The 13,533-nt window shown below is 44.5% G+C and overlaps 1 protein-coding gene across 1 annotated transcript in view; it reads right to left on the bottom strand.

Annotated features, from left to right (window-relative positions):
- The window catches only part of WDR88 (WD repeat domain 88), a 390,999-nt gene that overhangs the window by 18,436 nt on the left and 359,030 nt on the right, over positions 1-13,533 (bottom strand). Inside the window, exon 10 of the mRNA XM_078671635.1 lies at positions 10,288-10,380. Within this exon, the coding sequence (XP_078527761.1) occupies positions 10,288-10,380 (93 nt within the window). The remainder of the gene's footprint in view (positions 1-10,287; positions 10,381-13,533) is intronic.

The following is a 13,533-nucleotide window of genomic DNA, read 5'->3' as shown; positions in this document are numbered from 1 at the left end:
AGACAGTCCTTTACAATAATCCAAGATCAGATCATCTGTAATATTCAATAGAGCAGTAGTTGGAACTGTAGGAAGTCTCATGGCCCTCCCCATCAGGATCTCGTGGGGAGAAAGACCTGTCCTCCTATCAGGCGTGCTGCGCATGCTCATGAGCACCAATGGAAGAGCATCTGGCCAACTCAAAGATGTGGATGCCACTACTTTAGCCAATCTATTCTTCAAAGTGCCATTCACTTGTTCCACAATTCCTGAAGCCTCTGGTCGATAACTACAATGCAGCTTTTGATCGATATTCAGCGTGGAGCACAACATCTTCACTATTTCGCTGTTAAAATGTTTTCCTCTGTCCGATTCCAAAGAGGCAGGCACCCCGAAGCGCGGTATCAACTCCCTGAGCAACAATTTAGCCACTGTGAGTGTATCGCACCTACGTGTAGGGTATGCCTCAACCCATCTGGAAAATACGCATACAATCACCAACACATACCGAAGGCGATTGACTCTTGGCATTTCAATGAAGTCTAGTTGCATTCTATTGAAAGGCCCCCCTGACCTCCCAATGTGACTCAGTGTGACTGGTGTTCGTTTGCCTACGTTCAGTTGTTGGCAGGTAACACATCGCTTACATACTGATTCTGCTGCTATTCTGAATTTCGGGCAATACCAAGTCTGCCTAAAAACTCTCATCATAGCATCCCTTCCTAGATGTACTGGACCATGTATTTCTCTCGCCATGGGATTAGCTAATTCTTCAGGTAACACAGCTCTCCCATCTGCTGAAACCCAAAAATCCATTTCACTTCGCACACAGCCTGCTATTTCCCATGCCTTTTTCTCTTTTTCAGGTGCGTTCTCCTGCATTATTCTTAAATCCTCCCAAGTGTCTACAGTTTCTAACATCATACTTAATTCAGTCTTTTCTTCTGCACCTTCTATTTCCACCTTTGAGAAAGAATAACTTTGTTCCGCACAATAGCGTGCGACTTCATCAGCATATCTATTACCTTGTGACACAAAATCTGTATTCTTAGTATGAGCTACACACTTCACCACTGCAATATCAACAGGACCTTGTAATGCTTCTATCAGCAATCTCACAAATTCTCCATTTCGAATGGGCGAACCAGAGGAGGTCATGTAACCCCTCTGAGACCACAACTGCCCGAAATCATGAACCACACCGAAACCATATTGGCTGTCCGTGTAGATGGTGACTCTCTTTCCATTTCCTGCTATGCAGGCACGAGTTAGGGCAATAATCTCTGCTACCTGTGCGGAATGTACTCCTTCCAGGCAAGCGGCTTCCACAACTCCAGTAATGGTACAAACAGCATAAGCTGCTCTTAACCGACCAGTATCGTCTCTTAAACATGAGCCATCAACAAAATAAATTTCATCGGGGTCAGACAATGGCTCATCCACTATATCTGGTCTGGGTTTCGTGCATAGTTCAGTCACATCAAGGCAATCGTGGTCTTCACATCCTTCGCCTTCTATTACAGTAGGTAATGGCATCAAAGTAGCAGGATTCAAGACAGAGCATCTCCTGAGAGTCACGTTTTCTGCGGCAAGTATAACTTGCTCATAACGCGTGAGCCTACTATTGGTCAGATGCTGCGTCTTCGTCCTGGTCATTAACAATTCAACTGAATGCGGTACATACACCACTACTGGATGTCCCATTACAATACTTTCGCTCCTTTCAATGCTGACACCCGTTGCAGCAACGGATTTGAGACATCCGGGCAACGCTGCGGCTACTGGATCTAATGTAGCCGAAAAATATGCAACTGGTCTACGGGCATTACCGTGGGTCTGTGCCAAGACTGACAAAGCACATCCCTCTCTCTCACAGCAATAGAGTGAAAACGACTTTTCATAATCTGGCATTCCCAGAGCCGGAGCACGACATAAATCGTCCCTCAGCTGTAAAAACGCCACCAGACATTCTTCATCCCATGGTACCGGATCACTCACCTCCTTGTGCGTCAGTTTCTGTAAGGGCTTTGCTTTCAGTGAAAAGTTAACTATCCACTGTCGGCAGTAACCCACCATTCCTAGGAACATTCTAACCTCTCTCTGAGTTGTAGGCGCATTCATTTTCATTATCGCCTCAATCCTCTCTGGGGACACCTTACGTTTCCCTTTTTCTAACCTGTGCCCTAGATACTGTACTTCTGTCAGACAATACTGTAACTTGCTCGGAGATACCTTATGTCCATTTTCAGCTAAATGATTCAGTAAGGCAATTGAATCTACTTTACAAGCTTCCTCTGTTTCTGACGCAACAAGTAGGTCATCTATGTACTGTACCAGAACCGAGTTCTGTGGCAGTACTAGATTCTCAAGATTCTTTTTCAACAACTGATTAAAGATGGATGGACTGTCTGTGAATCCTTGTGGAATTCGACACCATGTTAAAACGCGATCTTCCATTTTAAACGCAAAAAGGTACCTGCTCTCTTCATCCAATGGGATTGAAAAGAAAGCCTGACAAAGATCTATCACTGTGAACCATTCTGCTTGACATGGTATTTGAAACAATATTACTGATGGATTCGGTACCACGGGACAACATGAAACGACTATGTTGTTAATCTTTCGTAAATCCTGAACTATCCTAAACTTCCCACTAGGTTTCTGCAAACCCATAATCGGGGAGTTACAAGGACTGCCCACAATTTCCTTCAGTATTCCCTGCTGTATCATTGACTCGATCACAGGCTTTATTCCCGCAATCGTTTCCTGGGACAATTTGTATTGAGGCGTTCTTGGAAACTCAACATTTGGTTTTACCAGAATTTTTACCGGTTCTACCCCTTTAATCAATCCTATATCTTCTCCTGTGAAATCCCACACCTCTGTCGCCACTGCATCTCTTAAGTCTTGTGGAAGATCTTCTACAGTCAGAGTAGGATATAGTTCTACACAGAATTTTGAATTGGCCACCTTAAAGGTAGCATCATCGTCGGTAGTCTGTACCTCCACTCCTTGTGGGGTGCAGTATATGGTGCAGTTCAATTTGCACAACAAATCCCTACCTAACAGACATACCGGACTCGAGTCACAAACCACAAACTGATGTTCGTTCATGTGGTTTCCAATTTTCACAGACACTGGTTCTGTCAAGGGACTAGTCATTCTTTTATTTGCGACTCCTACCACCTGAATCGTTTCCCCTGACATCGGCAAGTCTGGAACCACCGCTGATCTCAGAGTTGAACGAGTAGCCCCAGTGTCCACTAAGAACGTAGTGGGACACCCTGCCACTTCTGCCTCAACAAATGGCCCTCTCTGATCCACTTCTAGAACTGCCCCGAGGGTACAGTCTTCTTCACTGCTCACCCGTTGTCCTGTCAATGGATCAATGTAATAACATTTCTCTTCCTCGATAAACAGAGGCATTTGTTTAAAGACCTTTCCTCCAGCTGCTATCTTCGGTGGCTGTGGGAATTGGGCCCGTGGAGCCGAAGTCCCCCCTTTGGCCACCTTACTGCTTGGGACTGTCACTTTTTGCACTGTGTCTTCTTGGACCTGCTCTTCTACTTCTTGCTCTCCGTTTTCAGGGTTAAAGGGACACTCGCGTCGCCAATGCCCCACCTGGTGACACAGATGACACTTTGTCGTTTTCTTTAAAGTGGCAAAGTCTATCCTAGGTCTCTGCCCTTCTTCATTATCTTTGTTCTGACCATTTGGTTTTCGTCCCATCCCCTGCTTCTGCTGGCCACCCTTCCCAGCGGACTGCATTTGCACCACCATCAATTTCTCCTTTAGATTCTTGGCTTTAGAATCTATCTCGTCACTGCAGTACCTCGCATATCGTAAAATCTCATCTAGTGGTTTGTTCTGCCAACAGATTAAATGTTGCTGTATCATCAAACAAATATCAGGTCTCAACCCCAATACAAACTTTGACACGAACTGCCCTATGTCTTTGGGATCCATTACATCTAGTCCACTGTATTGCTTGAATGTTTTCAATAATCTTTCATAAAACTCGTGAACTGTCTCCTTGGGTTGCTGCCTTGTTCGGTCTATTTTTACCCAATCTATATCCTGTGGTGGTACCTTATCTTTCAGCCATGCTATTACCCTTTCATACTTTCGCATGACTATCTCAGATGGTCCATTAGTTCGAACATCTCTCAATGGTTCAGCATTTGGCCATTCGACACTAGTCTTACAAGGGGTCCACAGATCAGATGGGACCACAATGTCAAACAACGTGTTCAAATCTATCCACAATACTTTCGAAATTTTAACAAACCTCTCTACCTGCTTATACCACTCGACTGGGTTGTCCCGCAACTTCGGGAATGAGTTGGTAAATGCGGCTAAGTCTCCTCTACTCCAGGGCACATGTACATAATTTCCATTTGATATTTCTCGCAAAGGGAATGCCTCCATCTGCATTACCCTTCCCTCAGGGGTCATCACATTTGTACTTCGCCTAACTGTGCCCTTTTTCGACCACCTTTCTTCCCATTTATCCAGTTCTCTCCACACTCTTATCCCTGTTACCAGCTCTCTTATGTGTGTTTTTAATCCAGCAGTTCTCTTCTCATCTAGATCTTGGTCTGCGTACTGTAATCTGTGGTTACTCTGTAATGCCCTTGTCCTAGACAAATCCACGGCATACTTGTCTGCCAAATCGGTCAGTTTTTCATGAACCGCTCTAGCTTTCCTAGTAATATCCTTTGCCATGAACAATAACTCATCCTGTTCATACAATTCTATCCTCTCCAAAGGCAATGTTCCATCTATTATCTCATCTACATCTGACTTTAAACTGGTAACATCAAGCCTTTTTGCCTTTATTTCAGCTTTCAAGACACTCAATTTAGCTCCTCCATCCGCATCTCTCCCATCCCAGCTCCGAGATCTACGTTTAGGTATTGGTGAATTATAGGGAGTCCTCCCCTGTTCCCATCTCTCTAAGTCCCATGCCTTTCCGTCTTCTCGGGGTGGGTGGTGAAACACTCCTTCATGCCTCCCAGCCTCTCTCTCTCCATCCTGGCTAGTTTCACGGGATTGAGGATAAGAGGTTCTCTTACTCCCTCTTTCTTCCCTACTTCCCTGTGCTTCCTGAGTATTCGAGGCGTGGCGGGACCTATCGCTGTTCTCCTTTCTCCAATGTTGAACGTCTTCCCCAAGCGTATGATGAAGGCACCTAAACCTATTCTGAAAATTCCGTACCGCCTCATCTCCTCCGTTCCCCCAAAGACGGGACATTTCCTCACATTCTACAATCCTAGTATTTTGTTCCGACTGTTCTCTCTGATTTGTAGGACCTGCATCCCCTCTATTCTCTTGACTTTGGCCTTCCCGGCCCTGACTACTCTCGCTGGCCCCACAATGAGATACAGTTCCGTTACCCCTGCTTTCCCACTCTGGTTCCGTTCTTGTCCTGTTACTCGGAGATACTATGGACCCGTCCCATTCCCTCAAATCAGCTCTTAACTCTGAAAAAGATCTTGGCCGCGGTCCCCTTAGATCCATTGGTCCTCTCGGACCTCCCTGTTCTGAATTGGGACCGACAGTTGTGTCTAATGGGGTGTTCCACGTTACCGAACCTGGTAATTGTTTCCATGCATTCGTCACATTATTCCTCCTTTCCATCTCAATCCTTTCCCTATCCAATTGCCTTTGTTGTTCCCCTCTATCCCTCTCAGAATTATAGATCGAAACTATGGGTCCTATGGTAACAGGCACTTGAAGAGCGTCTGGCAATCCCACAGACTCAACCCTTTCTGTGGTTGGCGTTTTCTGCACCACAAACCTTCCCACTACACTCTGTACAGTGTTGTTTGGAGGTGTTTCTCCGCCTTTGCTAGGTGTCCATTCCGATATAGGGAGTGGTGTATACCCCTCTATCTCATTCCCATCTTCCCTTGCGAGCCCTCTATCTTCTATCAATCCCACTCTCGGAGGTGGTCTATCCATTAACAATCTGTTTATCAGATTGTCCTCCGACTCGCTTTCCTCGTCTTCTTCCATGAGGTTTCCTCCTCCTGACACCTCCCTCATCGGATACATTTTCTCCACCTCAATAGTCTGCACCCTCCAACGCTTTTCCTCCTCATCCCATTTGGAATCTCGCACTGCCCTTACCGATCGCGTCAGCCTTTGTTGACGCCTGTTCAAATTTCGGTCGTGTGCAGCCTTAATCCATGCATTAAGAGCCTCAAACTGTGTTGGTCTAGGTGAAGGTTTCAATGAGGACATGGTTGCTTTTAGCCGATGTAACACCTCTAACTTAAACGTTCCGTACTTTGGGAACTGCATTTCCTCATTTCCTTCCGTAAGCTTATTCCAAGCCCCAATCCACAATATCGTATGCAGCCCAACATTCGTTGCCATATAATGAGCTGGCGTACCCTCTGGGGGAGCCTCTTCCCCGTAATAATGTTCACTTCGTTTACGTTTAAAAATCCCTTTCAAACACTTAAAACACTTCATGATTTCTCTTTTCTCCGCGTTTGTTTACTTCCTGATGATATTCCACCAATCTCGGCGCCGTTCTCACTAACTGGCCTATCCGTACGCGGCTTTCCTCCGACGTCACTCTAGCCGCCCAACCAGAGCGCGGCTCTAGCTAACGTCACACCAACCGCTCAATCACAGCGCGGCTCTAGCCGACGTCACCCGTCCCCCTTCGCAGCAGTTCCCCTCCTTTCTCAGCTCGTCTCCTCGGTCATGCACGCATCCCATTCATACACTGAAAAATGATTACTTCCGTCCAAGCGATCACCTTTCTTTGACTGTACGCCCACAGTCTTTCTGTAGTTGTCCCCCTAACTTGGCGAAATGTCTTTCCGTTTACTTCCAGACAATCGCCTTCTCCGATAGGTTACTCACACGCAGTAACTTTCGACCAGCGTCCGTTACTCATACACTCACTCTTACACTCCCCCTATCTTGGATCCACGGCGGTCAATGGTACCTCGTGACCTCCGTACTATGGTCGACAACTACCCTGGATGTTCGATACACCCAAAACCACTTAAGCTCTGGCCTGAACTTAAGATTTCACCAGTACACCCGTTTACCAGGTTACCAGTTTACCAGGTTGCGCGCGCTCACAACCTTCTCTCATTCACACTACAGGCATTCCACTCCGCAAGACATTACAATACAAATACAACACAAAACACCGCAATCTGTTCACGCATGACCCTTTTTATACTCACTCTCCGATACTGCTGCTTTTCTCGCACCGTCTGCACCTTTCGGCACACGATTCTTCCGCTGCTCGTCTCTCGACGTCTCGGGCCTTGGGGTAACTAACCTCTCTAGATTACCTTCCTCAAGAAGATAATCATCCTCACTCTGCTACCAACTGCTAACGCGGGATTACTGGTTACTAATTATCTTGCCAAATCCCTTCTTCCTGTCGACTGAATCGTTGGTACCTGTCTTGAGTAAAAGGTAATCTCGAGGTAAACAATCAATTTAAGAACTTACACCACTCTAAATGACCACTGACCAAAATTAAGTTTTAAAGATTTAATATAAAGTCAAAGATAACTGAAGATACAAACTTCTCAAAATGAGATTCAACAGGTATATCGGAATCACTATGAACATGAACTTCTTGAATAGTCTGAGTCTGAAGAACAAAATAATAAGTACAAGTTCGAATACCATCAGGGTTGCTAAAATGGATACAAGTTGCAACCTCAAAGTCATTACAGAAAAAAGAATTAAGTTTAGTCTGTCCCTACACTATACTAAATGACATCCCTACTTAACAAGATCTTAACCCTCTAGGTGTCAGCCGTGGTGACTTCCTAAGAAGATCACGCACTTCTCTTTGTCTCTTCTCTGATAATGGGTCTCTCCTGATCAGCCTATCTGCCTACCCATCCGCTTCCTTAGGCTCCCAAAATCATCTGCTCTGCTCTCCTCCCGGGTCACTTTCCCTAATACCAAATCACATTTCCAATAGAAACGCCCCTTGGGACGCCCCTCACGTGGTACATCTTTCCGCGGCAAACTCCATGATGATACTCTTGAAGACCCTCGTTAAAGTTGACCTTGGTTCCCGGGCTTCTTCTTCAGTGCGCTGATACCCCCTGAAATTCCTGGAAACTCCTACAGGCCTGCGCAAGGCGCCACTGAACAAAGTCCCTTTCATTCGAGCTGATTAGGACCCTCGCACCTGCATACAGCTCTTCCTGCAGTGGGCCTCAAATTCCAGACTTCACCATATCTTAGGCCATAAAACACTCTCAGAGCTTCATACTGGACACCTCACGACCTCTCCTCTAACGAGCACATGACGATTTGAACTACATGACATTATCGGCTCTGGCCTACTTGATTTACATGCAGCAGGTTCCTGCACTCTTAAAACGTTAACTTGATTTAAACAGCAAACATTCTTAACTAGCATACGTTTCTAAAATAACACATCTATAAAGCATATACTTTTAACCCTAAGTTCAATAGTACATTTTGAAAGAACCATGTCAACCTTGTCTCACATTATTTTAGCAGCACGTTTAGATTTGCTTGTGAATTGCCATGAGGCCTACACAAAATACTGGGTTTTTTGTTACATTCAACTCTTACATTATTCCTTTAACATGAGAACATGAGGTTTTCATATTCATCCCAAACATTTCTACATTAGTCTCACACAGTTATGATTATCGTTACTCTACTTTAAACATTCTATGCATTTCACCACTGAATATAAGACACTCGGTGTATTTCACTTCTAAATATAAACACTCTGGTGCAAAGTACATGTTAACTAACTACGTGCTTGTAAATATGGCGTACTTATACATTTTTTCCAAACTTGTGCTCTCTCAAAACTATCCTTCATGGCTAACTGTGATTTGGGTTTGTTTCAGAATTCTTAAAAACCAAAAGGCTATTGTTATGGCATTATGTTCGGTCTAAAGTAGAAACACACTTGACCAGATCTATTATCAAAGACTGTGTGGGTCTTGATCAGGAAAGTAAAATTCCTTGGCTGAAGCATATAAAGCACATCCTGGGAGGGCTTCGCTAGACAGAGGGAGATATTTGGTCCCACCCGTAGAATAGTATTGGCTTTCCTAAAAAATGCCTTAAGGAGCATATCCTTACAATTTGTCATGAGGAAAGGGTCCAGTAGGATCATTCCAAGTTCTCTGTGGGAAGATACCTGGCAATGAATATTCAGCCTGGGTATCTTATGTTAATCCATAACACCCACTACAGATTTTATTTAACTCGATTTCGAAATCCTTTTCCAAGGAATGAAGGGCGGGCCCTTTAAATCAAAAAGGCCCATATGATAATAGACTTGAACAATCAACGTTGCACATTGCGCTTTTTTATAAACGCTATCACTCACTGAGAACGCAATATCTTAAATCGCTTTTTCTGAACATAAGAATCTTTTATTATCAGGAGGCCTTTCAGTTTTTGAATGCGCTTAAGGATAGTCTAGTTTTTCATCGGGAAGCCATGTTTCTTTCTAAGGTGCTGCATACTAGGGACTCATTATTTGCATTGAAAGTGATATACCTCAGTCAATTAGACAACGGTCCCCCATGGAGGATCACCTCTAATTGTGCTATGTGTAATATGATTCTACCATATAACATTTAACTGTTTAAATCTTAATAGCTTAGTGTCAATATCCTAAATAGGGCAGGCTTTGTTTTATATTTAATCAGGATTATGGTTGATTTTAATATGGCCATCCATTGTACATTTTTCACCTTGTAAATAATGTATTTTGTTTGAAATTGTATATGTATTTATATCTTACCATTGTACAATTGTTAGGACGCCTTTATGTTTCTAACATGGTATAAACCAAATAAAGTGTATTGAATCGAATCGAGTATACAAAATGTAATGTGTCATGTGAGATGTTGATCACTATGTGGAGTTCTAGAGATGAGGAGAGATGATTTTGTAGGAAGTGATGTATGAAGCATTTCAAGAATTATAGTTTCAATATCAGCAGATGACTATAAAGGACTTAAAATAAACATTTCTGCTAGGGTATGGAAATTGCTGTCATTCCCAAATGAAGACGACAATCTGTAGGGAAGTGCTTTGCATCACCAATGTGTCCGTAAGATATATGCTCAATATTTAATTAAAAAGCAATGAAAGAATAAACCCGCTGCTCACTTCCGGCGCAGGCTCCTGTTCGCCCCACCTTGAAGCACTGCTGGCACCTTGTTATCTCCGTTAACAATTTAGGTTCCGCTGAACAATGAAACAGCTGTTAACGATATTTATAGAAACAATAAATATTAAGCTCCAACTAATACAAACCTGAATTATTTTTAGGCCCATTGCTTTCTTGTTCTCTATCACTGCAGGAATGCGCTCACATTTTTCAATATTCCATAATCGTATTGATGAATCCTAATTAAAAAGAAATAAAAGTGACTTACATGCCAATTATTGTGGGTTTTGTATAGCAAAAAGGTTTTGTCATCTTGCAGGTAGAAAAGCAGCACAAGCGCAACAGGTGCAGTAGCAGCGCAAGCTTCACACATACACACGCACAAACGCACGCACGCACACACACCAGACACACCTAGAAAGTAGCAGTGATTTCTGCCCAAGATAGCTCTGTTAACTGATAGTGCCTGCCTCTGAACTGCGATGTGAGGTGGCCGTGGCACCAGACGCGTGGATGTTTAGGGTTCACTTCTTCAGTAGAAACTAGTTATGAATGTTGGTACTTTCTGAAGGTCACATGCTCTCACTCTCATGAGGTCACTCTTGCACTTGCTTGTACTTTAGAGAATCCGTAGATATTTGACAATTATAGTCTCTGCACTAGGTTATAAATGCGTATTCTGTCTCACCATGGGAAGCTTGAATCCTGTGCAGACGCTGGAAGATCCTTTCCTATTTTTACTCTGTGATTCACAAACCTATTTTAATACATTCCTTTTCAGACTCAACAAAAACCAGAAACCATATTAGAAGAGGAGTCATATCTTCCCCACAACACAAATGAAACAATTGTTCCTTCGTGTTTCTGCAAGAAAAGACTCCTCTTCTAATATGGCCAAAGTGGGACAAATACATTGTAAGGAAATGCCTTTTTTCTGCATGATCACTGAATTCTTTAACTGATGCTGCAGGTTTTTTGACTCTGAAAGTGAAATGAGTCCTGCCAACCACGCCTCAATGCCAGTGCACTGACCCTTAGAAAGTTATACGTCTTATTGGCTCACCCACAATTGGAATAAGCTAACTTACTTATAAGTCCCCAGTATCTGGTGAGTTAAAGTGCCCCTCGTAGACCCTGGAAAGTCACCGGAGTGCGGTTTTGTTGCCAGCACAGAAGTTACTGCAACTTAAAGGGAACCATTGGTTCTGCTGTAACCAGAGAGCAGAAGACTAGTGGCAACTGGTTTTATGCTGACAGGGTCAGACTGGGCTAGAGGGCAACCAGGCAGTGCCCAATAAGCTGGTCTGACAGGTCAGTGTGTGGGCCATTTTTCTGGCCATTTGTGTGCCGGCTGTACGGTCTGCTGGGCTGGTTTTTACTTTTGATTTCCCCAATATTAAAAAGAGAACATTGCCTGCAGCAATCCAAATCCACACAGTCTTCCATACCTTGCAAAACTCTTATACAGCTTGTTGCTACAAGTTTAAAACTGACCCAATGATTCACTAATGAATGGTCACTTTTATTTTGGTGCCCAGACCTATTTTATGTCCTAGTCCAACCCTGTGTGCTGGACTTCAGCCGGACTTCATGGGACGTCAACTCCTCAGGTCAAAGCCGCCCCTCTGTTTTGTTGATCAAGGGGTGGCCAATGGAAGACCCCTAACACTGGTTCTGCACTCTCAGCATCCTTGAGCATCTTCACCAATCTGCATCGCTTGCATCAAGACTATTCCATTGATTTTAATGGTGGTCCACCTATAGACCCTGGATCTGGACTAGAGACTGCTATAACTGTGAGGTAACTGTTCAACTAGAACTTCCTTACTGGCCCCTGTGACTAACTCATCATTGGAGTTAGTCCCCACGAGAGTGCCCTTCTAGCAAGTTACTTGTTGTGGCTAACCCTTAACCAGGAGTCTCAGTTGATCACAATGATTTATCGCGTGAAGTGAAAAGCTGTGATTTATTGTTTCTTTAAAAAATCATATCTCTGGAATGCCCTGGTGAATGTTCTTTGTTTCTTTTGGGCTCACCTGATTGCTTGGGGCCTGCCCTGACTCCGTTCCTTGTGGTGAGTCTCCTGGACCTTGCTGGTCTCAACATTGCACCTTCTTCGACTTCTACATTGTTTGCAGTTGCCAAGGCTTGTTGGTGCTCGCTACGGACACTGACCCCTCAACTCTCGACATCTGACATCTGACATTGGACAGCTTGTGCACGGCTCCTGGTCTTCCTCAGCATCACCTGGTCCTCACAGCTGCAGAGTCAAGGTCACGGTCAACTCTCCTGCAACACCCGACATCGGTGGGCATTCGTCTTCCAGATCTCATGGTCACTCCTGAGTGACATAGACTCTGTCCCTTCTACTTGCAGGTACTTCTCATCCTGAATCCACCTTTGGATTCCACCGCACACTTTCTCCTTCTCCAGCAGCGGCACTTTCCTGAAGTCCTCCACTGGGTTCGGCGGCGGTTTCCGACACCACTTCACACCTATACACCCGGCCTCCCTGGTGTAGGTAACGTGGGCACTAGGGTATCCACGGATGGGGAGGCTTTCCAACCTTCTGTCTTCCACTAGGTTTCTTCAGGGTCCACTGGGAAGGGTCCTTAATCTTTAAAATTCTAACTGCAACTTACACATTGATTTGTACAGAGAACGCAGTCGTGTTCCCAGACTGCACACGATCTCCTTGGGGCTCCTAGTCTCTCACCGTGGGTCCCCAGCACTTCTACGTCCTCTCAACATTGTCTTTGTACAATTGTACATTGTAGTGAAGTAGTGTGGCTCACTGGTTAGAGGCGGCAGACCCGAGAGCAGAGGACGGCCCGGGACCAGGGTTCGATTCCCGGCGCGGCAGGTTTCTGGACCATGGTCAGCGGACTCGATAATTCTCTCGCCTCGGTGCCCACTCTGATCAGCGATCACACTCGGCAACTCTGGGCATTAGCTTGCCTCATCTTCACTAACGGCCCCACCAGACCGCCGGGGATGCCTGGTCTCACCCTGGAGATACCCATTAAGGGACCATCTCTCAGGGAAGCCAGGAAGGGTTTCGCAGCGGTCGAAGCGCCTTGGGACCCTACGGGTAAGTAGTGCGCTATATAAATGCCTATACATACATACATACATACATTGACCCGAGTCGTGGTTCTTATACCACTTTCTTAGTACATGGTTTGGTCACCCCCTGGGGTCCACTGTGTATTCTGTGCTATTTACTTGATTTCTATGCAAAGTATTGTGAGCATTGTGTATATCGCCGGGTAGGAGATATTTGTAGGTATTAGTGAGTGTTATATAATAAATAAATATTTTTATAAATACATTGTCTGGTTCTTTTTCACTTAATCTATACATATAAAATTGCATTCTGGTAAAAAAGCTGA

This window comes from Lissotriton helveticus, chromosome 12, assembly GCF_964261635.1.
Source record: "Lissotriton helveticus chromosome 12, aLisHel1.1, whole genome shotgun sequence".
NCBI classification, from domain to species: domain Eukaryota; kingdom Metazoa; phylum Chordata; class Amphibia; order Caudata; family Salamandridae; genus Lissotriton; species Lissotriton helveticus.
Note: the sequence above shows the minus strand (reverse complement) of the source record. Positions and strands in the feature narration are given on the sequence as shown.